The sequence below is a fragment of the Athene noctua genome, chromosome 1 (assembly GCF_965140245.1).
Source record: "Athene noctua chromosome 1, bAthNoc1.hap1.1, whole genome shotgun sequence".
NCBI classification, from domain to species: domain Eukaryota; kingdom Metazoa; phylum Chordata; class Aves; order Strigiformes; family Strigidae; genus Athene; species Athene noctua.
In genome coordinates this window covers 246082591-246110108 of record NC_134037.1, presented here as the reverse complement: position 1 = coordinate 246110108, position 27518 = coordinate 246082591, and the positions used below count along the sequence as shown (strand labels likewise).

Genomic DNA, 27518 nt, shown 5'->3' with positions numbered 1-27518 from the left:
TGGTTTTAATTTTAAAATTAACTGTATTTTACAAGAGGTGATTTATACAGAAATCCAGAGAGTATCATATTACATTTATGACAGCCAAAACATCAGAAGTAAAACACTACAAAAATATCTCTTACATGTTCTGCAAATCATGGGAATGCATGTAGAATAAAGTAAGCCCAAAGCACGGATGGTTTAATGGCTCCTAGCCCATGAAACACCCTATGCTCAAAGCAAAAACGGGCCTGTGGTCTCCGGCAGCCGCGGGGAGGGGCCGGGCCAGGCCACGCAGCGCCTCACCAACCGCGGCAACTCAGCCACACCCCAGGGCGCCAACATGGCGGCGAAGGCTGCCCGCGCGCGCCACAGCAACAAGCGCCCTCCTGCCTCTCCGTGATTGGCTGCGATGGGAACAGTGGCTGACGAGGCGCTCGGTGATTGGCGGTCGGGACAGCTATTTTGGCGCGCGGCGGGCTCAGCCCGCCTATTCTTGCGGCGCCGTCGGGTTCTGTGGGTGGCGGGGCGGTGCCGGCCTGGCCCTGGCCCTGGCGGTAGCGGTATGTCTGTGCTCCAGCGTCTTCACCGGCGGCCTCATGGCATCCGTCTGCAGTTGCTGTGGTTAATTACTTTAAAAAAAAAAAAAAAAAAAAGGGGGGTGGGCAGGGGAGGTGATGATGCTGTCTATTAGCAAATACAGAAGGAAAAGCAACTGGCCAGATAGCAGGCCTTAAGGAAGGGACATGGGGTCAAGTGTATATGGCAGATTGCAAAGAGGGCATAAACCTATAGTATTGAGACAGTGCAGAAAAGATAAATGATCATATTGAGGGTACATGGTCAGGGAGGTGGTTTGATGACGAGTACAGGAGTCTTCTGCTGTGTCTGGTAGTGGTAAGGTTGGGGTAGAGCAGCACGGTGAAGTAGCTGGATATTGTAAAAACAGCCCAGTGTTTTGCTGTGTTTAAAAAGATATGCCTTTCAAAGAAAAAACGAGTGTAAGTTTTGTATTACTTTTGCATCTATCTTTTTAATTTTATTCTTTTCCAAGTGATGTAAGTAATCTAGTGTTGGCTCAACTAGCGAAATGCCTATGTGGTAGACAATTTGTCACTTTTTTTTAGAAGACACCATCATGAGTAGAAAGAAGGACTTGGTGGATGATCATAGTGACAAACTTCACAGAAAAATGAAAGCTATAAGGTATGTGAATTTTGAGATTAGTGGTTTTGATGTTTTTAATTTGTTATTCAAATTAATAAATTATTAAATTAATTTATATTCTGGCAGTATGTCAAGAAATAGTTCTGAGGAAATGTAGAAAATAATGTTTGTATTTTGCACTGTTGCAAATGAGCCCCTTTTTATGTCTTTTATATATATATAAAACATAGTTTGTGGAACATTTTAGTATTTGGTGTAGGTTCAGGGAAAAAGACATTTTAAATGCATCTTGGGATGTTGTCAGATGCTGAGATATTAGGCAACCAATGTCTCATATTGATCTGTATGTATATTTTGCAAGTAAATAAATCATTGTTGATCATTATATTTTTAGCTAAATAATGATAGAATGAATGTGATTAAAACTTTTAACAGTTTGTTAATGCTGGTTCTAGTTAACTTGAATGCAGCATACCCAAAAGCTTCTAGTACCACCTTTACTGATAATGAATTCATTATTGTGGAGGTAAATTGCTTCTCCTCCATTTAAATGAAGGTAACAAAATCTTTGTGTGTATGGTGTGTGTTTCATTAATTGCACCTTCTTCATAAAGCCATATGGTCTAAGTGGGCAAGCTTAGTTCTAAGAGAGCTGGAAATCAGAATTTGTGTTTGGTTAGTATCCCTAATAATTTTAAATCTTTATTTTTTCTTCTGAAGGCAATGTCTTAAGGTACTAGAAGAGGACTTTACAGAACCATATCAGAGAAACAGCGATTCTTATCATGCGTTAAAAGCTATGAATGTGAAAGGTAAGGCATTTGGATTTTATTTTCATCAATTTTGTAATGTGCAGTATTCACTGTTAATTAATATTTTATATGGTCTGTTAAAGATGATAGATGGGTTGCCAGATTTAATTAATACATTGTTTATTTACGTTTCCAGTACTTGGCAAGAACAATCAATACCTTTCTCTTCCCCTCCTGCTGTTTTTCTTGACAAAGCTGCTGACAAGTTTGTTTTAAAAGAAACCTCACTTTTTCTGGAATTTTCTGCTTGAGTATCTTTTTTCCAAAAGTTGCAAAACTGTGTTGAGTACCTAGTATTTATGAAACAATTTTTTTCCTGTACTATAGGTACGCATTTTGAATATGTGTTCTGCCTTTTTGCCTTCACTTTCATGTGTTTATGCTCTTCTGAATGTGGCAGCAATGTAATATAGCTAATCATGCAGATAATACCCTAATCATTAAATTCAAGTGAGTTTTTGTAATTCCCAGACAACTTCCACACCTATTTATCTGAATTTCTAGTTTTCAGGTTCTGGCATTACAAAAGTCAATGTCCAAAGTCCTGTTGACTTGATGAATGCTACTTAGAAGAGTACTCTGATCATGTATTCCTGTTTGTCTTGTCAATTAAGATGTCCTACAGTTAACAACATTCACAGTCAAGTGTCTCCTGTGTTTGCTATTGCAGCGATGTGTGATGATGTGAAGGATGAAGACGCTGATTTTTTTGGTTTCTCTTCTACAGAAGTAAGTTGATCTAAAGCTTTCTGTTCAGTAGTCACTGTGATGGTCTAAGATAGTGATAACTCAAGATTTTCTGTATTTTCATTGAAAGTGATTAAAGCAATCTCAGGTCCTCTCCGAGGTAGGGGCCTGCACTTTATAACCACCTACTCCCTAGCAAATCTTTGCTAGCATTTCTCATTATGAAATGTACCTATGTAGTGTGCATCTGGTGTCCAAATTTTGGTTTTAGAAAGGTTTATTTTTACAGTTCTTATTAGTGCCCCATGTTGTCAGCTTCATTCCACCCTCTCATTGGCACATAATGTGCCAGAAAGCAATGAGTGCATATGTACAGGGGTTTTTTTAAAGAAAATATTTCCCTGTCAACTCCCAAAGAAAAGGTCTTAAAAGGTTATTTAAAAGAAACAAAAATAATTTTGTATAACTTAAGAATATGTTTCTGTAGTTAAAAAAAACCCTCTGCTTGTGAATCTTTTCTGTGTAATGCTAATGCCATTTGTTTTCCAAAAATCTGTATTTGGACAAAAATTACGTGCTTTTCTCTATTTTTAATTCATGCCAAATATAGGGTGTGGCCATCTCTTTTTTTCTGTTTTGAGATTTAGGTTTAGTCTTTATTGCAAAATACAGGTAAGTCAAATCTTTGGATTCAGCCCTGTCGTTAAAGTTTATTGAAAGAAAGAAGTTGTAATCAGGGTCAGTATTGTGATATGTTAGAAGTTTTGCATAACAGTGGGAAAAATACGAATAGCAAACAGGAAATTGGCATTCCTTTTATTAGGAACACTTCACTTACCACGAAGATACTGATGGCTACAGAGCTGCAGCCTGGAAGCTGTTTTCATACACCTCTCAATTCAATAGTCCTTGCTTTGAAGCTCTTCCTTTCATTGAAATGAGGGCGGGGTGGGTACTGAATGTGAAAATGGGCTTACAAAACATTTTTTATTGGGTCTTGGATTTAACTTGCTTTACTTTTTTCCTCTGAATTTAGATCAAAACTGATTTTAAACTTGGACTGTGCAGTGGCAACTCAAAAAGGCTAGCAAGGTAAACCTTTCTTAGCTTAACTGTTTTTTATGCGTTTAAATGCCAGACAAGGGGAAGACTTGATGGAGTAAGCATTTCCATCTGTTTTCCTTTGATTTTTTTTTTTTTATGTGTTCTTTAAACTTTACTGATTTGTTCTCAGTATGGGTGTGTAGTACTATGGGAACACAACTTGCTTGACACTTGAGCACAAATATTTAATTGAAAGGCAACAAGAAACAGATTGGTTTGGTTTGAAAATGTTTGGAGCTGGAAGGTTTAAGCACTGGTAAATCCCTGATAAGAGTTCAGAGGGAGAGACTGCTGAAATACCAGGCTGTAATAGGAGGGACTGTATCACTGAAGTGCTGCTTCCCCCTACCACCCTGCTGCTCCCATTGCATCTTCTGCTTAGATAACCAGTCACAGCTGTAAAGATTAGATGCCATCAATGTTCTCTGGTATTGTCATATCTAAATTGCCTTCATTTGCTTATTTGTCTAGCCTAAGTGAACTTGAAGGAAGTCTTAAAGTGGGTGTCTTTCCCCGCACTACTGTTGCTGTGGAGATGCATGTTGATACAGATCAGAATAGGCCCAAATAATTCTCACAGATCTTTTACATAAGGGATCTGTTCTATACAGATCTGTTCTGTAAGGGAAGTATAGGAAATATATCTTCTGAGATTGATGCGTGTGATGTACATTGCTAACCTTGCCCAAAATAAAACAGCAGCTTTAGATTTCACATCTGGCTCTGCATCAGTGCTCTCCAAGTCATCTCACAGTCCCTCAGAAACAGCAAACAGCACAAGAACAACACCACAGCGCTTCCTTCCTGTAATTAGGCTGGTTTATGCAGACTGTTTTTGTGAGAGTTTTGACAGCTGTTTAGATCCCATTGTACCTTGCAGAAGAGCAGGTATGAGTGACCATACGACAGAATTTAAGAGCCTTCCTGATAGGTTGTCAGTAGATTATATTAGTATAATCTGTCACGTATTCTAAAGATTTTTAACAGCCTAATCAATATCTGATAGCTGAAAGAAAATATTTGAGCAACAAATGAAAAATGAATCCTGGGGTGTTAGTAGACATGCTGTGGTGGTTTAGGCCCTGCTGGGATCTGAGACCATGCCGCCATTGTCCCTCCCCCACTCCCGGACTGCCTGGGGCAGGGTTGAAATAAGGAAAAATTTCATACAACAGTGTAACAAATAATAAACTGAACAACAACAGTAATAACAATGAACAGAATAAGAGATATACCGCACAGAGTACAGCAAGTGAGGGTACCAACCATGAACGCAACACGTCCCCTAGCTCTTCCTGCACTTGGGGCCCAGATCTGATGTCAGCATGGTATTGAATAACCTGGCTAGAGCTTGCTCCTCACATTCTGGGGAAACTCAACCCTATCCTAGCTGAACCAGGACACATGCATTTTATTTTCACTGAGGATAAAAATCACTGCCACTTACTAAGGTTTTGTTCAGCCTTGCCAAAATTGTCAGATGAAAAATTAATTACTAAATATGAATTCTGAGATAATGCTAGTAGACATGAAAATGAGGTATCAATAGTATATCACGGTATGAATACTACTGTTTCAAAAATAGGTGTGTTACGTATTTAATAGATTGTGAAATATTCAAACAACTGTGTCAAAAGTATTTGTGGGAAGTTTGATACTTTATATAAAATGTGTAGGTTTTTTCCTTAAAAGTTTTGTTTTGCAGGCCCTTCAGTCACAATACTGAGGAGAAAAATGTTCAGCACCCAGTTTCTTTGGGTGATAGGGTGAAGGATAAACCAGCTGTAGCTCTATCAGCAGACATGGTGCGTTAATACAGCGTTTCCTTACATTCTCACTCATTGTTTTTGTATATGCATAGTTAATACTGCACTTCTTAGAACACAAAAAACCTGTGGCCTTAATAGTTTTGTGCTATTACTCCATCTAAACATAGAACCAATGCTCAGCTACAGAGTTAATGAAATAACCTGACAAAATGAATGCAGCTCAGACCCCACCAGATCATAGCTGAGGTGTGCTAATGTATTCAGCTGACTGTGAAACTATGTATTTTGAATTTAGCTTTTCTTAAGACACCTGAGGCTTTGCAGTATTTGGGTTTGGGGCCTTTTTATTTCTTTTTAAATTCCAGACAGCTGAAAGCTTGTGCAGCACATCCTTAAAGTGGTCATTCAGGGCAGCAAGGTTGTTGGACAAATGGATGTCTCTTGAAAATATTCTATCAAGTTTCCTTATCTTTCTGCATGAGGTTCATGAAGTTTTAGGCCCAGTGAACTAATCTCATGTATATTGTACAATGACAGAATAAACCAGAAATGAGTGGTGCATTTTGTGCCAGTCATGTTTACAATGGAGTTTGTCCTGTACACTTACCTTGAAAGAATTGTAACTTGCAAATGTCTGTCTTGGCTTCTTAGGTGGTTTTGTTACAGTGCCCATTAAAGTTTGAAAATTATTTTCTTTTCTGAACAGTTTTTTAAAAGTGTTTGAAATAAGGCTGTATCATGTTATCTAAAATACATTACTGTTGACAGAGTATTAAAGGAAATAACCCTGAAGTTATCTTTGAAGTGTCTTGATTTTGAGGCTGTAAGTAATACTTTGATGGTAGTCACCTCTTGACGGAATATTTTCTTTTTTTGGAGAAAGTTGTTGACAATGACCTCATGTGAAAACCCACTTGTTGAGATTGTAGTCTAATTGCTACTCTTGTTCCATAATTTTTTTCAGATTCCTTTATTTTGTGATTAGTGATTACCAGATCTTTGGCAGTAGCATTTCTTACATCACTGAATGACCCTATCCTTGTCTCTTGAGTTTTGGAAGGATTTTTATTCCTGCATCATTGATCATAATAAGAACCACAAAGTAGAGAGGGAGCAATGTAATTCCATGTCATTTTAACCTGTTAATGTCTCCTTGATTCAGCTCAAAACAGAGTGGCAATAGTTGTCATAGGAAGTATTACAAACACATTGACATCCAAGTCATATTAGGAGGAGGAGTTTCTTCCCTTTTTCTGCTCCTTGGAAGGAGACATAATTGATCTGAAATGTTTATATGCATTATTTGGAAAGTTGGTCTGGAGGGGAAGGTGATGACAAACATCTTTAATAAACTCCACAATGTGTGTGCCTAGCAGGTGTCTCGCAGATTGTGGGCAGCACTTCCTTTCACTTACACCAGTGTCTGGTCAGAGGCAGAACTGTTTCAGGTTTTTGAACTATTAAGCTTTAATTTCTTTCTTTTCCTTCACATACTGTCTTTTGATTTGTTTTTGGTGTGTATGTCTGTGTGCAAATAAATTGCATGTATTTAATAAACTTAGAACTCATGTTTTCAAAATTTTACAATATAAGTGTTCTCAGTATAATTCAGGTGAGCTGAGTATTTTGGGTCTCTTTGCAGCTCTAGAGCTGCTCAGAGCCTTACACAGATCATCAGTCACCCACATCAAGTCAAAATGGCAAATGAGTATAGCCCATCTTGCCTTTCAGTCATACAACAACTTTATATTCATTGACAAATCTTCCCCCAGGACAGCAAAACTATGGAAGATATTGATACAGCTTTGTACACAGCTGTGTGTAATCTCAGCCACTTATATGAAGCAGATGAGGTGGGTGAAAATAAGTTAATCATAAAATACTAAAAGCTGTCCTTGACTGAAGCTTTTTTGTTATGAGTAGTCATGTATTAACATGCTACTTAAACATGGTTTTACTGCATTTGTTTTAACATCTCTTGTCCTTCAATTGTTTATGATATTTCTATGAATATACAGCTTTATAGACTCCAGGCTGTAGTCTGGAGTTTACAGACTACAGTAGTCTGTAAAATTAATCATTCCTGATGTAAACACTTTGATTTAAAACATACTGCTGGTATTCTTCTCTTGGTTTCACAGCCCATCTGAAAGAATTGTTAGTGCCTAATTGTTAGTACCTAGCCTGAAGAATTGTCTTAAGTAAAAAGGACAGTTCAGTTGGCTCTGATCTAAAAATCTGTATATATAGGAATGGCCCTGGCAGGGATTCTTCTGGTACAAACTACTGTAGTAGTAGGGATGTAAAGGAGTACATTAGCCTATGCATAATTTAATAGGTCAATCCATATATTTAGCAGAACTATATATAAGCCAGTCTTTAAGTACTAAGTTTCCTTGGAACAGGGTCAAGTTCAGCATTTGTTTTTTCTCTAGTAACTATGCCAACTTTTTAGTTTTCACATGCCTCTTTCTGGTTTAAAGATGAAAAAGAAATTATACAGGCAGCAGAAGTAATAATTTACATGTTTTACATATTGTGTCTGTTAAAAATTAAGTAATGCATTTTTATGCACAGTATAAAATACTGCACAATACAAAAAATTAAGGTCTAGACTAGATACTAGGAAGCATTTCCTTCCAGAAGGGGTTGTTAGGCATTGGAATGGGCTGCCCAGGGAGGTGGTGGAGTCCCCATCCCTGGAGATGTTTGAGTCGGGTCGACGTAGCATTGAGGGATATGGTGTAGTTGGGAACTGTCAGTGTTAGGTTAATGGTTGGACTGGATGATCTTCAAGGTCTTTTCCAACCTAGACAGTTCTGTGATTCTGTGAAACAGAAGAAATCCTAAAATACTGGCTAATACTATTTATAGGTTTTGCTGAGTAACTTATGAACTTCTTCAATGTAACTATTTTATTTAAACTTCTCCACAGCAATTTTAATATGAGTTAAAGCTTGCTGTTCTGTCTTTGCCATTTATTTACATTTTACATGTATTCTAAGATACCCAGGCATAGAAGTTTTAATAATCCAAAAGTTTAAAGCAAATTCATTGTAGTAAGTGTGGCATGAAGTGTTCTTAAAACCTGTTTTCCATTTTTCTAACTTGTTTTGTTTCAGTGGCCAATCTGTCAGTTAAGCAAAGTTACATTAAATACCTAATACATATACTAATAGCATCTTGTTAAAACCTACCATTTCAGCAGCTCTAATGTAACTGTGGTCTTCCAATAGCATTTCAGCAAAGACCAAGAATCACAAAAGCCATGTTGCATTACTGAGACTTTTTTTCTGTAGTCTCTTCACAAAGTGTAACTGTAGCAACAAAACTGATGCTTAGCCAGAGGAAGAATCTTTAGTTTTTTCCTTTATGCTCAGAATAAGTTTAAAAAACCCAGTAGAAATCTTAGCGTGCTAGTTATCTGTGTATGGTGCTACATTCAAATGTCAAGTAAGGAAAGTGAGGCAGTGGGGCCCAAGATCTGTGAGTTTATTGCCTCATAGACCTCATTTGACATGAGGATCCATACTGCAAACTGACTAGAAGTTAGGGAAAACAAAGATTAATGATGTAATTGGTTTAAGTATCACTCTTTCTGCTGTATTGATCACTGTCTGTTTATTGCTTCTGTTCTGAAAAAAGTACTGTGAGAATAATGCATGTTTATTCAATACTGAACAAAATAGATGCTGAAATACTTGGAATTGAAAATGAAGCAGGAAGGAGACAAAGTTGTAGAAACTGCAGATAGAATATTTGATGAACTTACTACTCTCCTCTCAAGGTAGTAATCTGGTTTGTGGGATGGCAGGGATGAGTTATTTTTACCAAGAAGTTATTTCTAATTTGGATTAAAATTCTAAGAACTTCAGTCTTCCTTGTAGTAGTATTTCATAATGCCTGTCTTTAATTTTTGCCCTTACATAGTGATGTCTTGGAACTGGTTTGTATGGTTGGAAAACACAAGCTTATGCAGCCTCCGTTCTTTAAAAAAAGAAAAAAAAACTTAATGATGTTCATTTTCTGAAATACTTCAATTTGAGAGGTTTTTGATACTGCCATTAGTGGATGATCAGTTTAACAGCAAGAATAACTTTTTTAAAATTGACTTTCTTCAAGTTTTCAAGATGATACAAGCTCAAGGAGGCTTCATTTCTTCATTTTCAAAAATATTTATATCTTCAGATTTAAGGGAGCAAGGGGTGCAAAAGCTTAAGATTCCAGAAGAGCCTCAGAGGCGCATCTGATATCTTAATAGACTGATTTGTAAAATCCAACTGTTTAGTTTTCAGTTGGATGTGTATGGAAATACTGGGAAGTTTGAATGGGAGAGTGAGTGCTTTAAACATTCAATAAAAAAAATGTTTCTCCAAATGAAGTAACTTTCCAGTGAGAACTTTAACTTTTGTGGTTCCTCTGATTTTTAAGTGGGTTTTCCATGCTTTCCTCTTCATTGTTTGAGGAAAATTATATTTCTGTGAGATTTATCTGTGTATTGCGGTGTAACTGGTAGTTGTGTGTTACAGTTAAAGTTTGAATCTGCATGGCTGAGTGCTTATTAATTTCTGGAGCAATATTTTTAATACAGCAAAAGGAAACTGTGTGCAGAATTAGTGAAGAGCATCAACAACTACAGTGCTGGTATTGCAAAAGCTAAGGAAGTCATTGAAGAGAAGAAGAAGTGCTTGATTGGTGCCATTGGGATTGCAAATGAATTAATAATTACACCTTCTCTAAGAAACTGTTGTGATCTCGCTCAGGTAGTTACATTCTTGCACTGTGAAATAATTGTTAATTAATGTAGTCAAATTTGGATTGAAAGTTTCTGTGATGCATCTTTCAGTTTGCTGATTTCAATATTGAATTTTTTGCAGTAACGTGTTCTTACCCCACCTCTACACACACACAGAGTTTATATTTAGTTTTTGTCACAAATTAGGGTCTGGTGACTGATGTGGAAAAAAGGATGGTCCTTGCCTTGAAGAGCTTGCTATCTAAAATAGCAAATGAATGTGGAGGACAGGAAAACTGTGACACAGTACTGGCATGTTTTCAGCACTTTCGAAGTATCTCAAGATTTTTCCATTCCAGGGCTCTCCAGCCTTTTCACTGAACTACTTCAGAATTAAGTCATGCCCTCCTGATCCTCTTGGTCCTAGGTCTTTACTTCCATTCTTCCTCCCCATCGTATCTGCTGTTCATAGAAACCCACACTACTTGCTGTGCTATATCAGACCAAAGGTCCATCCTGTGAGGTTTCCTGTCTCTGACAACAGAGAGGAAAAGATGCTTGGAGGAAGAATCTAAGAACCTGGGCATTTAGCGAGTACAGGAAGTGGAAGGTTAAGGATTTTATGATCGGTAGGGTATGTCAAAGTCATCACACTGATAAACATTACCTCATTGTCTCATAAGCTTGTATTACACTTACTTGAATGTTTTCATACACACTGTGGCAGTGTGTATGGTGTGTGCATGTGTACATTATGTATCCATATTCAGTGGCAGTGAGTTCCACATTTTAATATTTTAAATGAGGTGTATATAAAACAGCGCTCTCTCTTCTTTTTAAATGTGCTACCCAGTGACTTCAGTTGGAGCCTTTGCAGTCCTTATTTTGAGAAAAATAATGAATAGATTGTCTCGTCACTCTTGGAAGTAATGTGATTTTTAGACTGTCGTGTTGCCTTCACAAGTTGTCATTTTCCATATGAAGAAACTTAGTCTTTCTCATCTGACCCAGAAGTGTAATCCCTCCTTTTTTCTATCATTTGCCTCCATCTTGCCCAGTGTGACTTTTGGGAGCTGGTACCCACCACTGTCCTCCCATAGGCCTGACTTCTTATTTAGAAGTCACCTTGTCAGTAGCTATTCCGACAAAAGGAAGATAGGAATCCTGCATCTGATTACATGCTAACATTACAATATCCCCAAACATTATGTCTTAGCAATGTAAGAAGACATCACTGAGAATTGGCTATTGGCTGATAATGAGTAAACTCTTAGGTTTTTTCTGTAAAATTAATGTCATACTCTGGCTTTCTTATGTTGTAGGTGCCTGTATAATCTTTTTGTATAACAGAAGCTAAGACTGTACTTCTTGATTTCAGGTTATTTATAATTTAAAGTTGCCAGTTGAGGCTGAGCTCTCAAGAGTGAATAGTTTGATGGAAGAATTATCTTCAAGGTAAATGACTTGAGTGAGAGGTAGATGAATGCACCAGTTATCTTAATTACAAAAACTGTTCACATAGTAGTTAAACAGCAGAAATTGAGCTGCTTCGTTTGCATTTTACTGAAAAACTACTAGTTCAGATGTATATAAATTTATCACTAATGATGTGCAGTAGCCTTCATCTGAGGCATCAGGGAGAAAGCAGAGTTTGCTGCTATGTAAACAAATATATATGCATGTAAAAAATTCTGACAGACTTCTACCACTTACAAACTTCCTCTCGTTCCAAGTAGAAAAAAATTGGGGAAATAATGGCTTAATTTTTAAAAAAAAAATGAATCAGTTTTTCACTTTCAGGAAGGACATAAATGCTTTTTGGGGCACTGATGTCTAAGAAGAAATTTTACTGTGGAAGATCCCAGTTACCATGTTACCTTCATTGGAAGTGACAAATATGATTTCTATACCAGAAATGATTAAGAAAATGTGTCATAGCTGTGGTACAGCTGACCTTATGCAGCTTGGCCATAAGGCTGGTCGGAGTACTGTAATCCTACTGTAGCTAATTCAGGAACAGTGAAGGAGGGACAGAACAAAGATGGTGTTAGACTGGAACATCTTTGGGATTTCATTCTATTTCAGGACATGGAACCAGTCTGGGGGATAGAGTGGCTATGTGACATCAGATTCTGTCTGGCAGAGGGGAATGAAGCTCAGAGTTGGTTACTTGCAAGCAAAGTGTGAAAAAATGGCATAGAATCATAGAATTGGGTTAGAAAAGACCCAGTCCAACTCTTAACCTAACACTACCAAGTCCACCACTAAACCACATCCTTAAGCGCCAAGTCTACATGTCTTTTAAATTGCAGTATCATGGAGTGGTTTGGGTTGGAAGGGACCTTTTAAAGGTCATTAGTCCAACCCTCTGCAAGGAACAGGCATGTCTTCAAATAGATCTGGTTGCTCAGAGCACTGTCCAACCTGACATTGAATACAGGCATGGGGCATCTACCACCTCTCTGGGCAACCTGTTCCAGTGTTTCACCACCCTCACTGTAAAAAAAAATTCTTCCTTCTATCTAGTCTGAATCTACCCTCTTAGTTTAAACCATTACCCCTTGTCCTGTCACTACAGGCCTTCCTAAAAAGTCTGTCCCAATCTTAGTATCCCCCTTTAAGTACTGAAAGACTGCAATAAGGTCTCCCTGTACCCTTCTTCAGACTAAACAACTGCAAGTGCCTCAGCCAGATGCCTTCAGGGATGGTGACTTAGCCACTTCCCTGGGCAGCCTGCTCCAGAGCTTGACAAAAATTATGACAATTCTTATCATAAGTTAGTTGAGTAATTAGAATATTGATAAAGGAGTCTTTAAAATCTGCTTTTAGTAAACTTAGGCCCTACCTACCAAGTCACAATTTTGAAGATGATGTTAGTGGTGAATGAGAATTTGAGAAGTCTATTTAAAAGCACAGTGGCAAACTCTCCCAACCTAAAAGAAAGCTGAAACATAACCCAATCTGTTCGCATTGGAGGACCTATTAAGAACTTGAACAAAAAGGGGAAAAAGATCTGATGAAGGATGAGTATAAAGGCCTCACATGCTGGTACCACTAAAATAACATGAACAGTAAAAAAATCACAATGAGGAAGTGCATAGGAGTTGACACATTCTGTAAATACAAAATAACTAGAAAAAAAGGTAGATGTTTTCCTGAAGGGATAAGGGGATGGGCTGTTCAATTCTGCTTCCATTTCAGTTTTCACAGTATTCATTTAAATGAACAGCAGAGCTAAGGATTTGTTTGAATTATGTTTACAGTTCTTTTAGCCTGACTGTGAAAGTACTTAAAATATTTGGTTGGCTTTCATCAGTAAAGGATACTGTTGTTCATTGGTGTAACAATAAACAGAACAAAACATACATTTTTAGTTATGGGCTTTGTTCTTCAGGACTGTTGGAGAATTCTTTTTCTTAGTGCAGAATTAATTTACTGAACTAAACTGGGTGTAGGTGTGAAAACTCAGTGAATGTTGGAATAATCTGTCCATAACAGAGAAAGTGAAAGGCAAGGGAGTTTTTAAGTGTGAATGTGAAGATAAATCAGCAACCAAATCTGTTAATAGGAGTGGAAAAATGAAACTGGAGTAGGTGATTAATCTCCATTAATACTGTGCTGAAAAATACTGTGTATCTTAAGCTGTCAGTGATTTAGGTATTCATGTCACCTGTAACGTTTCTTCTCGATTCTTCTTAAACATTGATGAAATTACAGCTTTCTTTAAAGATTTGGGCAAGATTGAATGGGGAACAGGGCAGTTTGTTTAATAAAGAGGATAGGGACAGTAACTTACCTGTTCTTCTAATGGTTAAATATTTATTGGAGATTAAATTTCAAAATAAAAATAGATCTGTATATGCTTATGGGTTTCTAAGAGTATCACGGAACATAACAGAACTTCAGATGCTGATATTTCAGTCAGCATTCCAGTTAATTGAACTAGTATTTCAGTTCTGAGACTTTTTTTACTTGTTTCACCCAACTATGTTTCACTGTATCACTTATCAATATTTTTTTAATGCTGTGTGCTTTTCAGCTTTTTCTGGCATTTAATGATACAATCATAGAATCATTTAGGTTGGAAAAGACCCTTAAGGTCATCAAGTCCAAGTGTGAACATAACACCACCAAGTCCACCACTAAACCATGTCCCTAAGCACCATGTCTACACATTCTTAGTACACATAATAGAGATGTTTATCATTTCAGCATATGAAAATTACTTCAAAATTAAGTGTAAATAAATCTCTAAAATCAAGAGCAAATACTGAAATTTAGATTTCCACTTCACAGTCTTAAGTAGTGATTGCATCAGATGCCACAAGAAATTCCTTGAGATGAAGTTCAACAGAAAAAAACTTTATTTTTAAAGTCGCAGTTGCTTTTATTAGTCCACTTTCTTTTTCCCTGCAGTCTTTGACAAAAACTTGAGATAATTTAATGGAGTCACTGGAAGGGCTGTTATAGTTAGCACTGGTTATGTTAAAAAAGGCTTATTGCATACTGTAATATTTGATACTGTAATAACCCCTGATTACAGGGAAGAGTAACTGTTAGTACAAAAGCATCTGACATGCCTTTTGTTTTTAATATGAACTATCTATCACATTATTAACTTTTTTTTTCAAATAGTTTGTACCTGTGGTCTCTGATCATTTAAGTGGGGATAGCTCTTGTACTGAGTTGTGCCCAAGACCCCAGAATATGTCTCATTTCTGTGCCAGTCCTTTTTAGGTTTCAGAAATCATGTTACTGTTTCTGTTGTCGTGGGTATTCAACCAGCTCTTATGAGGTATTTTCTTAACATAGTGATACGTTCTTAATAAAACCTCTGCTTTGACTTGTGCTTTTTTGAAAACAGACTGAATTATATTTGTCTCCAAATAGATGTTTTCCCAAATACAACGAAGATAATGGACAACACACTCTTACCCTTGATGACAAAGAAGAAATGCCGGACTGCAGTACTCAATCATCTGTCGTGAATATGTTTCCAGCACTTAGCAGAGAAAGTAAAGTAAAGGCTCTTGCAAATAAACTCTGTGTTCACAAAGAAGTGAAAAACACTCAAGTATATGAAACAGTTCCTATGATACATCCCCAGAGTATTCCTGCTCTACCCAAGTCTACATCCAGCCCTGATGTCATAATAGAAGAAATATTTGAAGATGACCTGAAAAGTAAGTTTCATAATAGCTGATGCTTTCAAAGTTCCATTGTCAAGCATGATGTTATATATGTGGTTTATATTATTTTGTGTGTTTGTAGTTACACTCGGCTCATATGAGTTCTTTAATGATGTCTGTATTTCATTTTATCTTGCTATCATTTCTTTTTTGTTCTTCAGCTTAGCTTAGTGAAAACTTTCTCACCAGTTCTCTTAAAGAAGGGTCATAAGTTCCTGTGTCTTCCTGGATGATTCTCTTTGTCTCTTAGTTATTACAGTCCTCCTCAGAGTTTCTGACATTGGCTCCTGGAGAATGCTTTTCTGGCAGTTCCCTAGGCTTCCTGAATCTTCTCCCAGGGCATTGTCCTACATTAACTGGCAATAGCAATTAGGTTCCTTGGCTTGTCATATTTTTCCTGGACTGTATGAGTAAGCGTGTAGCTAACAGGTCCAGGAAGTGAGCTGTTAGGCTCTTGTTAGACTGAATCTGGAGCACTCTGTCCAGTTTTGGACCCAGCAGTACTGAAAGTCATACTGGAATGAGTCCAGCAGAGCTTACCACCCTGGTGTCCAGGAGGTATAGGGCTGAAGGCATTAGGAACAACTTGGAACACCAAAGTTCCGTTTAGATAATAGGGGTGGAATAGATAGATGCATCACACAGTATAATTAAGATGCTTAATGTCAGAGTGTTCTGCGTCCATGACGTACCTACAAAATCCCTGTGATTAGCAATGCTTGGGCAGGGTGAGGGAGAGCGGAGGGGTAGTACGTGAGAGGAACTGTGGTAGCATATATTGGTGATCAAAGTGAAGTAAATTTCAGAGCTTGGGCATGACTGTATTAAAATAACATATTCCAGAATCCTGGTGGACTTTACAAAACAGTTGTCAGAACAAAATTCCTCCAAACTGCAGTGTTATATAAATTTTGCATGTCTTGAATCTAAGAATTTAAATGATAGTTTTGTAATCTTGGAATTAGCATGTGGGCTGGCCATGTGCACATAGTCACTGTCTGTGTATCTGTTTGTCACATCAGATGTGAGAATTTTTGCCTTTGCGGTATCCTTAAAACACATGTAACTTCTCTTTACTGTGTTTGCTGTTTCACTACATATGTATAAATACTCAACTAACCTAATTCATTGACCTTTTCTCCTAAAACAACAAACAGAGTTTCCCACAGAATATCATGCTCAACAGAGGAAGAAGCTGTTCAAAAAGGAAGCACCTTTTCAATGCAAAGCTGGTTAGTAGTTTTTCCTATCTGGTAAATGGTTTAGTTTATTAGAAGGGACTACCCTTTAAGCAGTGAGAGCAGACACTGGTATTTGTTGGAGAGTTGGACACATACATTAACATTCCAGTTGGGTTCGGGAGTGTTCTAGGAAGCAGATCTCCTGACCCTTGCCTAGTTAGCATGTATTAGCTCACATGTAAGAGCAGACTTGGGACACATGAATTGATTTCCTTTCAGTTAAAACTAGTCTGGGAGGTGCTTATGAGTGCAGATGTCATTCTTAGCACCAGGAGTTCTGCTCTGCAAAAAACCTCCCTGGTCTGCTTTCCTTGCTAATGTAAAGACTATACCATCTTTCAAGATTTCCAATAAATGTGCTTAGTTTGAAGATGCAATACAGGAAATCCCAAGAAACTTTCAGCAGCTCAGCATTGGCAATGTTTCTCAACACCTGGCAGGTACTTGACATAATGATAGCAGTGCTTGCTGTGAACAGTGGGACCCATTTCTTAGGTCAGTAGTTTATATACTGAATTTTGAACTGTTGTCTTGTTCTTCCTCCAGCTGTGGTTTTCTGAGTTATGAGTGAACAGCTAAATGTACAAAAAGTAATTTGAGGAAATAAGTTACTTTGTTTAAAAATTCTGTAGGCATAGTTCGTGCAGTGCTTTGAGCTTTATTCATTGTTGAGTGTAAATGGTAATAAAATTTTTGAGTAGAGATTGAAGTATTGGGAAAGAGAGAAGTTGACAAGAGGAAGAAGCACTGCTGAAAAAAGATGTGCACAAAATAATACCAGCAAAGAAAAAGATTGAGGAAACTGCATTGTTTCATTTGATTTGGGGTTTTTGTTTGGGGTTTTTCCTTTGGTTTTTTAATACTTTTTTTTAAACTGAGAGTCATATAAATACACTTCCCCTGACAGTTTCCTGTCCATTAACTTGTGAATTCACTGGCTGCTCTTAATGAGACTTGGCAGCATGTTGGGGAATTTGAGCAGTTTAAGTCCATAACAAATTCTGTGGCAATAAGTAGTTAGCAGAGAAATTCTCCTATGCCCATAGTGAAGTTAGTGTAGTGTGCTCACTCTTTATTAGATATCAAAGAATTCACATGGAGAGAAAAACACCACTGTCACAGTTGTGTGATATTTGAGTCTTAGCAGACACTTGAGCATCTCTCACATATACATGAGGAGAACAAGATCTTAAGAGATAAAATAATCACAGAGTTACCTGGTGTGATGGTTTTTATCAATAATATGCTAAAATACCTACTTTGTGCAGTATTGGATCTTTTCGGATTATGAGAAGCATAATTTGAAGTTGGATATAACGAGTTTTTCTTTTTTTTTCTGCTGATAGGCTTAGTTATCAAATAATATTTGATAATTTTTTCAAATCCCTTTCAGGCAGCTGTGGTTTGTTGGGATTTTTTTGTTTGCATTTAGTTTAAGGCACATAATCAAACAGCTTAATGACATCTCTTCTGGATCCATCTGGCTCTAGTGATCCGGAACTGGCACAGCTCCTGTTACTTTTTTGGCTGGAGATATCAGCCTCTGCTGATCTAGTGAAGTGACTGTTAATACATGCTTTTCTTGGTCTACTTAAGACAAGCTAGCTGACTGATCCCACCACTGGAGATGGTGACCAGGGATGATCCAGAAGAGTTAGTGTACCTATAGATGAAATCTTTTCAAGTCATTCAGACTTTTTACTCAGATGCCATCTCTTTCACCGGAAATGCCGAAGAGTAATCTTGCATCTATTCCGGACACTGCATTTCATAAACTTCCAAGCAGAGTCCTGCGTACGTGCTCAGAATGTTTCAAATGCCAGATTCTTTTTACCATCAGTGTCCTGGTTCAGCTAGGATAAGGTTAAGTTTTTCCCAAGCAGGGGGAAGGGATCCCCAGCCGGGTTATTCATACCATGCTTTCGTCAGGTCCAGCGCGGGAAGCTTTCCTTTGTGGCTTTGGTCGCGGGAAGCACGCGCGGCAGGCTGGCTGTGTTCACTGCGGTATTTCTCTGTATATCTTTTGTTTACTGTTATTACTGTTTATTGTTGTTGTTGTTATTGCTGTTGTTGTTGTTCAGATTGTTTATTACACTGTTGTATTAAATTTCTTCTTGTTTCAACCCTGGGGCTTGTGCCCTACTCGGCCCGAGGGTGGGGGAGGGACAACGGCAACATGGTCTCCGGTCCTGGCAGGGCCTAAACCAGCACACATCAGTGAGTTCTAGTTCAGAGGTGGGCACAGAGATGGCAGTGTTCTAGGATGCTGCAGATCTGTCTGCTGTGCCCTGATCAATCATGCAGATGTCACTGGATCTAGGTGGTGCTATCCACTCTTTGCAGGGAGTTTTAAGGTTTAAAATACTCCTGTAAGAATTGAGTTGCTGACCTTCTAAAATCTTCTGACCCATTCACCACCTTTGGTGAGTAGCTTCAGAAAGAGAAACCTGCATTTTGGATCCCAAATCAAGGGAGACATCTGCAGTGTAAAGGATTTGGATGCTTAAGTCAGAAGTACTGCCTTATATAGGGTCATCTTTTGGCTAGATTTAGGCCATTGTTTGATCTTCATGCATTGTCTCTGAATAGTTAAACAGAAGTGCTTAGCATAAATGTAGGAGTCTTAAATCTCTGCTTTTTAGAAGCTTCCTATTTCTCTGTTAAATAGGGAGTACAGACTCTGAATTACCTACTTAAATTCAGGTTATCCTTTTGTAAGCAGTGAGACTGCGTTTTGTTTTGAAGGGAAGCATAAGGGAGGTAGTTCAAAAGAGCAGGTTTAATCAGAAAGCAGACATGGTAACTACTTTGAAACAAGTGTGAGCAGACTTACTAGGTTAAAAGCTATTTGAGGTAATGTTATCATGATTAGCGCAACTTAATCACATGTCTAGTAATACCTGTTGGAGCAAAGAGTGTTTGATAATGTTTTGTGTCTTGCTCAGGTTTGCCAGAACTAGTGTTTGTAAGCCATGTTATAGATCCATGCCACTTCTATATTCGGAGATACTCACAGAAGAAAGCAGCAGGGGTTTTGGAGGAGAAATTGACAAACTTCTGTTGTAATGAGAGTTCGTATCTCTTGCCTTCAGATGTTTTGGAACTAGGTAAACTTATTAATTTCTGAAGATTTACATTAGTTTAAAATACTATCTTGCAGTATGTCTTCCTTAGTATAATCTTTTTTTTTTTTCCTCCTTTCCCCTGCCGCCTTTACAGTAAAGCACTTCTTACATGTTCTGGAATCTATAATTAATGCTTTTTGGGAAACATTGTACACATTGTTCAGTAAAGTAGACTTTTATTAAATCATATAAACAAAAATGATAGAAGTAAAAAAGGCTGCAGTTCTTAACCTCAAGAAATCGAGTGCTTAGAGAAACCAGCAGTTGAAACAACCTGACTACAAACAATGTTTTCCAGCATTAGGTGAGAATTGTTAACTGGTACTTTTTTCAGTGTAGTGATTTTAATGACTAGCCTAATTCTTTCATTACTTCAGTAAATCAGCTTTCTCTCATGCAGGTAAATTCCCTTCGAGTGGATGGATGATTTTTTTTTTAAAGTTCATTAACTAGATAGAAACCATTCTAGAAGTGAAAATGAAAGACAGTAATACATTGCTATATCATGAAAAATATTTTCTAGCCCACATGTTGACAATGTTACTTCCAGAAGGTGTTTAGAAAACTGATGAAAAGTATGTAATAGCCCTCAACTTCAGTGTTTTTTTGCCACTTTACTAAGAGGTACATAAAGTTTTGACAGAAAATTACTTCTTAATACAAGCCAAACACCTCCTAGCCTTACAGACACTGTGTAAATGAATGTGGGAAGAAAACACCTGGTGGCTATTGAGACATGGGTTTTAATGTCTTCATGTCTATTTTAGCAGTAGCACTTTTACTATCTGTGTGGAGGATAGGCAACAATGGAACATTATGCAGAACTGTAATGATACTTCCAGTGTGAAATATCTACAGATACTCAGTCTTTTTTTATTTCCTTCCATATAGGTGCTAGAATTTTTATTAAGAGTGAGGAAAATGGAATGTGGTGCCGTGGAACTATCACTGAACTAATTCCCCTAAAAAGTAAAAATGAGAGGAAACCCTGTGGTCCAATAAGATACAGAGTTTGTGATACTGCACTGCTGGAAGTATTCCTGATTGATTTTGGGAGCTCTGTAGTTATAATTTTCTCAGGGTATGTTTATAGAGAGAAGTTTGTCTGCAGTTATTGTCCTTGTTACTCAAGAGCATCTCTGCTAAGAAACAAGTCCTCCATCAGCTTCACTCAAGCAGATAACCAGATATCCAAATGACAGTAATAGTCTGTATGTGCCTATTTTCCACAGGAAAAGTGGCAGTGTATGTAAGTTAACAAGTGTACAAGTCTTCACACGTTAAAATGTTTAACTTTGCCTTGCATTGAAAAAGAGAATACGTGAGTCCTCAATGTATAAAAAAGCAATACATTTCATTGAGACTTTTTGGTTTTGTTTCAGTGACATGACATAGTGCCAATTATTGCATTGATGATCTTTATTTTAAGTCTGGAATTTTTTGGTGTTGGGTGGGTTTTTTTGCTTTTCTTTTAAGCTAGTACTGCTTTTATTCCCACTCACAATAGGTACATTCCTGCTGAAAGGCCTGAACCTTCTGCTCTGCAGACTGTTGAAACAGATGACATTTCTTTGTTTGTAAGGAAGCCTGATCAGCATATTGAGGCAGAACTTGCAGCTGTTCCTCCTTTAGCAGTACAGTGTTCATTGAAGGATATTGTTCCCAAAAATGCAGTAAGTAAAAGCTCTTTGTACTATTTCAGGAGATTTTTTTTCTTCCTAAGATTTATATTAAGGAACTTAAATACATAAATTTACAATGATCTTATTCCAATCTAAACACAGGGAAACTTGAGAGGAGTACAAGGTATATTTTATTTTTTAAAAAAGGTTAAATCATCTCTTGTGAAAAGATGGGTTGCACTGCTTTCATTGGAAAGGAAATGAGCTTATAGCAGTCTGTCTTTAAAAAGCCTCTGGGTTTACAGGTACATATTTCAGGTTTAAGTCTCGCTACTCTTACCTAAGACATGTTCTTTGTCAAATTTTAAAACAAATTACAGAACTGATACTCTTATGGCTGTCTGATAACTTTATGCAAGTAGTAACTTTCAAAAATAATCTAAACATAGAAGAAATGCGTTCAGTATTTTTAAGATCATCTTTTCAGGGATTGCCCTTTGTTACTTAAAATTTTTGCCACATACTGAATAGAGTTATTTGTTCTCTTACAGTATAACAACAAATAAATAGTCAACCTTTATTGCCTTAGAAAAATTACATATATTGCAGCATTATTTTCTTCAGTATTCATTTATTTATTAGACTTTATTTTTGCCACGTTCACGTGGAGATGAACTATGTCCAGTGCAGCTGTGCATTTCTGACAGTATAACTGCTGGTTGGTTTTGGGTTTTCTTATCAGTCTTGATGTTGTCTGAAACAACTTTAAATAGGAAATATCTGGAACAGTTTTCACAGGTGTGGGTAAAATGCCTTCCTTATATACACTTCCATTTTTTTCACACCTAAAAGGCACAATTTGCAGTATCAAAAGAGAAATGCATTAGCTTGATCCAAGATAAATAAATTCAGACAGGCCTTTTCAAGGTAGATAAAACTTTAGGAGGGATGTTGTGGAGAGGAGGAATGTGTAAATTGACCAGACTATGTTGTAAATTTGTATACAGACAGAAAAAGATAAGAATAAACTTTTGAACAAATTGGGAGAGGAGAAGTGCAAGTCATGGGATGAAACAACATATGACAATTCTGACTTATCAGAACAATCAGAGAGGTGAAATCTTCCATCTTTAAAAGAAATGTGGTGGAAACTGCAGTCCTTTTGGTCTGACTCAGTTTTATACAGTTAAAAAACTTCTGTAAATCCGTCCTAGAAGACTAATGTTTAGTTCTGGCCTGGCTGTGGACTAGACAGTCTTAGCAGTTTGTTCAGTATTTCATCTCTTCAGACACATCTGCTCCCTTTTTTGCTTTTATTTTTTTAATTACTATTTCTATTTTTGTTTTAATATTGACATCTTCAGTAACTTTCTTTCTTCCTAAAACAGAGTGAAGGTTGGGGAGAGGAAGCAAAGACAACATTTTTACAAATGGTAAATAATAAAGTTGTTTCAATGGCCATATTTAGAGAAGAGAATGGTGTTCTGATTGTGGATTTGAAGAAACCTCCATTTAATAAAGCAAATGATAACATGCCAGTGTCTGTCAAGGATGCATTAGTTTATTTAGACTTGGCAAGGTATGTGTTTTCCTTTAGTTTATGCTCTTATGCCATAAATGATAACAACATAATTGTAAAGTGAAGTTTATCAAGCGAATTGTTTTTGCAGTGTTTGATATTTTAATGTGTGATGCATTAATCTTAATGTCTGTTGATTTACTTTTTTGAACATCATTAATAAGCATTGTAGAATATTCATTTGCACTACTCAGGGCTTTATTTCAATAATGAACTTTATTTTAGGAAATGACAAAATGTAAATTTCTGTACAAGTTTTAATAACAGGGCAGTGAAAGGAGATGCCCCTAGTGTCTACCCCAGAGAGAACAACATAGAGAAGTCAGCCTTGTACATGTTTGATTTGGTTGGTAGGCAGTTACAGGCTAGTCAGCACATCTGAACCAGCCACGGGATGTGATGTATATAGCACAACCAACAGGAGAAACAATCATGGGGCGTAAGGGGGAGCGTGATGTTAGCATGAGGACAGAGGAGAGCTGCTTTGGAGGGGGACCAGTGGAAGAGGCAGAAGAAAGAGAAGAACATGAGCATTTTGGTGTTTGGGTACAGTGGTATAACATGCAAATCTGTGGGAAATTACAGGTCATTTTGCTGCACTCAGAGAAAGGTCTTTGTTTATATTTGAGAATAACTGTGGTAAGAACAGTGGGATATGATTTTTTTACTGCATCTGTATTCATCAGGTAATTGTTTTTTCTAGTAAGTGAGGAAAAGGAAATCTGAGATAATGGTTTTGTCAGTATAGTGGATTCTAGGCTTTAACTTTATTTTTTTTAATTATTTAAATGTATGCTACTGCATTCCAAATAGCTAAATCTTTTTAGGAGCCAGCTGCCATATATCATTCTTCGTATGCTACATTTGTGATGTGAGAAGCGTTAGACAGAATTGGATGCAAGAAGGAGAGCTCAAGCTATTTACAGACGTGAATCAAGTTATTTTTATAAGACCATTTTGTGTTTTTTATCGAAAGACTGACATTTGAATATAAAAGGCTCCCTGTCAGTTTTGGCTGAATTTATACAAAATTTCATTTTGTTTACCTTAGGTTTAGATTGCAGCTTCCCAATCAGCTAGAAAATAATACCATCTTGCGGTATAGTCCACCTAAGATTCCACAAGAAAGAGAAGAAGTCTCTGTCACAATTTGTCACATTAATAGTCCAAGTGATTTCTATCTGCAGTTGGTAAGTTTAGAAATAAGGTCTATTTAAATAAAACTCTGAACAAACATTTTAATGTTAAGTTATGTGTAGTCCACAGTAAATAAGGTACAATTTTGACTAACTTCTATTACTTCTTACCAGTTTTAGGATTCCTAGAATTAATAGATGAGAAATTCCTACAATTCTAGATTAATTCGGGAATTTTAGATTCTAGATTAATTGCAGAAATTCTTAGAATTCCAGAAAGCTAACATTTTTTGTCAGTTCTGTTACATGGTTGATTCCTATGTGGGTATATAGTATTTTACTGTTTAGAGTGGTGATTGAACAGTGCAATATTCAACAATTGCTAGGTTCTTTAATTCATAATCACTGTTTAATTTGGAAGGGGAAGACTAGGAAACTTTACTAGAAAAAAATGTCCCTTAAAAGAGCAAAAATACTGGGTGTTTTTGGTTGTTTTTTTTTAAATCTAGTGTATATGTATGTTTTGGTTTTCTTATTTTAGAGAGATAGCCTGGATTTTTCAGCTCTTGCAAAGAAAATTCAGAAGGTATATCAACATGAGTATGGGAAAAACTTGGAAGTTGTCTGCCCAGTTGAAGGTCAAGCCTGTATTGCAAAACAGGAAGATGGGAATTGGTACAGAGCACAGATTATAGGTGAAGTATTGAATCTTTCCCTCTAATGCTAGGCTGCAAAATCAGATGTGGTACAAGATCAGTCACACACTGGGTATGAATAGTAACAAACAACCATTGTTTTTACTAGGCATTCTTAAACTAACAAGTAGGTTCATAAAGTCAGTAGTACTAATTCATGTTATGTTCTTTTGCTATTAATTGAGTGGTTTATACATCTGTTTTTTAAAAACCCAGTCAATTTCATTTTCTATATATAACTGAAATTCTATTATACATAATGTTTCATTTACTATTACAGTCTGAACTACACATTTGTCTAATATAGCTGACCTCTTGAGTGTAACTAGTATGGGTAAATAATTCTCCATAGTAATTCCAAAGTGGATGGGGGGTGTACTTGTGCTGATGTGTATGTTGCCTGTGTGGGCAGTGTAGCATGCCTGTATGCTTACATGTCTACTTGCCGTGTAGTTAATGTGCCAGTGTCTCATAAAGTAATTAGATGGAAAGGGACCAAAATGCTAACACTATCATTTCAGGAACCCAAAAGAGCTGGTTCTTAAAGAACACAGATTTTGAATCAGGTTATAGAACATTTGAAAATGTGGTATTGTATGATTATGTTGTGTAAGTGTGGATTTTGCTCTGACATTCTAGTGCTTTAACCTGTATCAGATACACATTTTTTGTTTTAATAACTTGGGTTGGTTTTTTTTGAAGGGCTGCCAAGTTGTCAAGAAGTTACGGTAAAATATGTTGACTTTGGCAACATTGCTAACTTAACTCTTAAAGACATATGCAAAGTAGAAAAGGAGTTTTTGAGCTCTCCAGAAAAGGTAAATTAGTACTTGGATGGATTAAACAGTCAAAATTAATAGAATCTCAATGTATGGAAAGGGAAAGAGAGAGTTGTTAACATTCTGAAGTAAATAAAATGTTAAGCAAGTTCCTTTTCTCATGGGTTTATGATGTGACTTAATGTTTTGGACGCACATTAAAAACTTAATTTTTTTATAATATCATTCAGTTTTAAGGTAAATCTAATATTACCTTTCAGTGAGGAGGTATATAGGCATTGTGTATGTGTGTTTAATTTGAATGCCTTCTTTTATTCCGTAGTAAACTGAATTAATTTTTACATTCTTTCATTTTCAAATGATAATCTAATAATGGTCTTTTTTTTTAAATTACGTTTTTGTTTGGTTTATACATTTAAAGTTTGGTGATTTCCTAACTTTAGGTATTGTGGGAATTTCCCTCTTTTGATAAAGAGGAAAAAGCTGAGTGGGAAAGGAAATGGCAAGTATTTCTGTCAAATAAAAAATGCACATAAGAAGAAAATAATTATTTTCTTCATCTCTTCATTTGATAGTTCTGGTTACCAACCATAATTACGCTAAACTTTAAAACTTCATATGTTGGTAGGGGGGTTTTAACCCAATTGTAGGCACCAGAAATAAAGATTGTTGTAACTAAGGTTGGCTAGCATCTTTTGCCGAAAATAGGATTTAATTTTTTATATTTTGGCCAAATGTTTCTGGGGAAAGTTTGAGCCAAAATGATCAAGCCTTTTTTGACAGCAGGGTAGAGGAAACATTCTGAAAATGGCAAAACATTCTTGCCATTGCAGTGTCTTAATGCTTCAGATCAGAGTGGCTAATGAATAAGGATGTTGGGATTTTTAATGTGTGTTATGCCATTGTTCCAACTGATTGCTTGCTATTGACCAAATACAAATCTTCAGAAAGATCTGTTAAGAATTTGTCAGCTCCTGAGCACATACTGCTAGGCCTCCTCACTTTGAACATAAAGGAGAAATGGCTAAAGAGTTATGGATACAGATGGGTATATGACCACTAGGGAATTGTCTAAAAAAAACTTGAACCCATCAGTTACTCTCAAATGTTGACATTCTTATGCCATATATAGGTTATGGTTAAACACTCTGGCAAGGTGTTAACACCTGAATTTTGTATAAGAAATAACAAGTTCCTGTTGCTATTAGTTTTAATGCAAGTAATAAAGATGAGCAGACTTGAGTTTGTGTTGCTATGGTTTCAAATCATTTCTACTTAAAGATTTAAAATTCTTTGAAACATGACTGGACACAAGATGGCAAAATCAAGCATTTAGAAAGAGTATCACAAGTGAGGTTGCTTGTGCAGCTCTATCCTATTGCATGAAAGCACTGATAAGTCTTCACACATGATCACATACTGCATTGCCTCAAATGTTAAGTTCATTGTAAGAGATTTGAATCAGGCTGTTACAAGAGAAGTCAGACTTTTTTTTCAGCCTGTTAATAGTTTGCAGGCATTTTAATGGACTTGGGTGGTGCAGAAATCTTGTCCAAGACTACAGTGAGCAGTGCTTAATGTAGTGTTGGGTTTTCTCAGCTACAGCCCTTTCTTTTAATGGTTATTTAACCTGTCCATCAGTTTTATTTTCAAATTCCTGACTGCCTGTATCCTATCAATATCTGCACAAAACATTATTTCTATTGTCTTTATTTCCTTTCTTTCCTTTTCCCTCACCTGTGTTACTCTTCTTTCTTTCGGTGCAATAAACAAGAATGAGGAGACAATAACATTCACAATTTAAAATTGAGCTATAGTGACCACCAAAGTTTGCAGTAAGGATGCTAAACAAAAATTCTTTTAATCAAAGTACTTCATCTCATCTAATTTCCTGTG

General features: G+C 36.7%; 1 protein-coding gene across 1 annotated transcript in view; it reads left to right on the top strand.

Annotated features, from left to right (window-relative positions):
• The first annotated feature begins 330 nt into the window (after positions 1 to 330).
• Positions 331 to 27518, top strand: part of RNF17 (ring finger protein 17) — a 53575-nt gene continuing 26387 nt past the window's right edge. The window contains exons 1-20 of the mRNA XM_074932173.1: positions 331 to 422; positions 1110 to 1188; positions 1870 to 1961; positions 2632 to 2690; positions 3685 to 3740; positions 5458 to 5557; positions 7294 to 7374; positions 9211 to 9311; positions 10113 to 10284; positions 11635 to 11700; positions 13934 to 14015; positions 15164 to 15439; positions 16594 to 16677; positions 19632 to 19793; positions 20703 to 20892; positions 21319 to 21484; positions 22822 to 23012; positions 24064 to 24202; positions 24690 to 24843; positions 25546 to 25661. Coding sequence (XP_074788274.1) covers positions 395 to 422; positions 1110 to 1188; positions 1870 to 1961; positions 2632 to 2690; positions 3685 to 3740; positions 5458 to 5557; positions 7294 to 7374; positions 9211 to 9311; positions 10113 to 10284; positions 11635 to 11700; positions 13934 to 14015; positions 15164 to 15439; positions 16594 to 16677; positions 19632 to 19793; positions 20703 to 20892; positions 21319 to 21484; positions 22822 to 23012; positions 24064 to 24202; positions 24690 to 24843; positions 25546 to 25661 — 2394 coding nt within the window. The 5' untranslated portion in view covers positions 331 to 394. The remainder of the gene's footprint in view (positions 423 to 1109; positions 1189 to 1869; positions 1962 to 2631; positions 2691 to 3684; positions 3741 to 5457; positions 5558 to 7293; positions 7375 to 9210; positions 9312 to 10112; positions 10285 to 11634; positions 11701 to 13933; positions 14016 to 15163; positions 15440 to 16593; positions 16678 to 19631; positions 19794 to 20702; positions 20893 to 21318; positions 21485 to 22821; positions 23013 to 24063; positions 24203 to 24689; positions 24844 to 25545; positions 25662 to 27518) is intronic.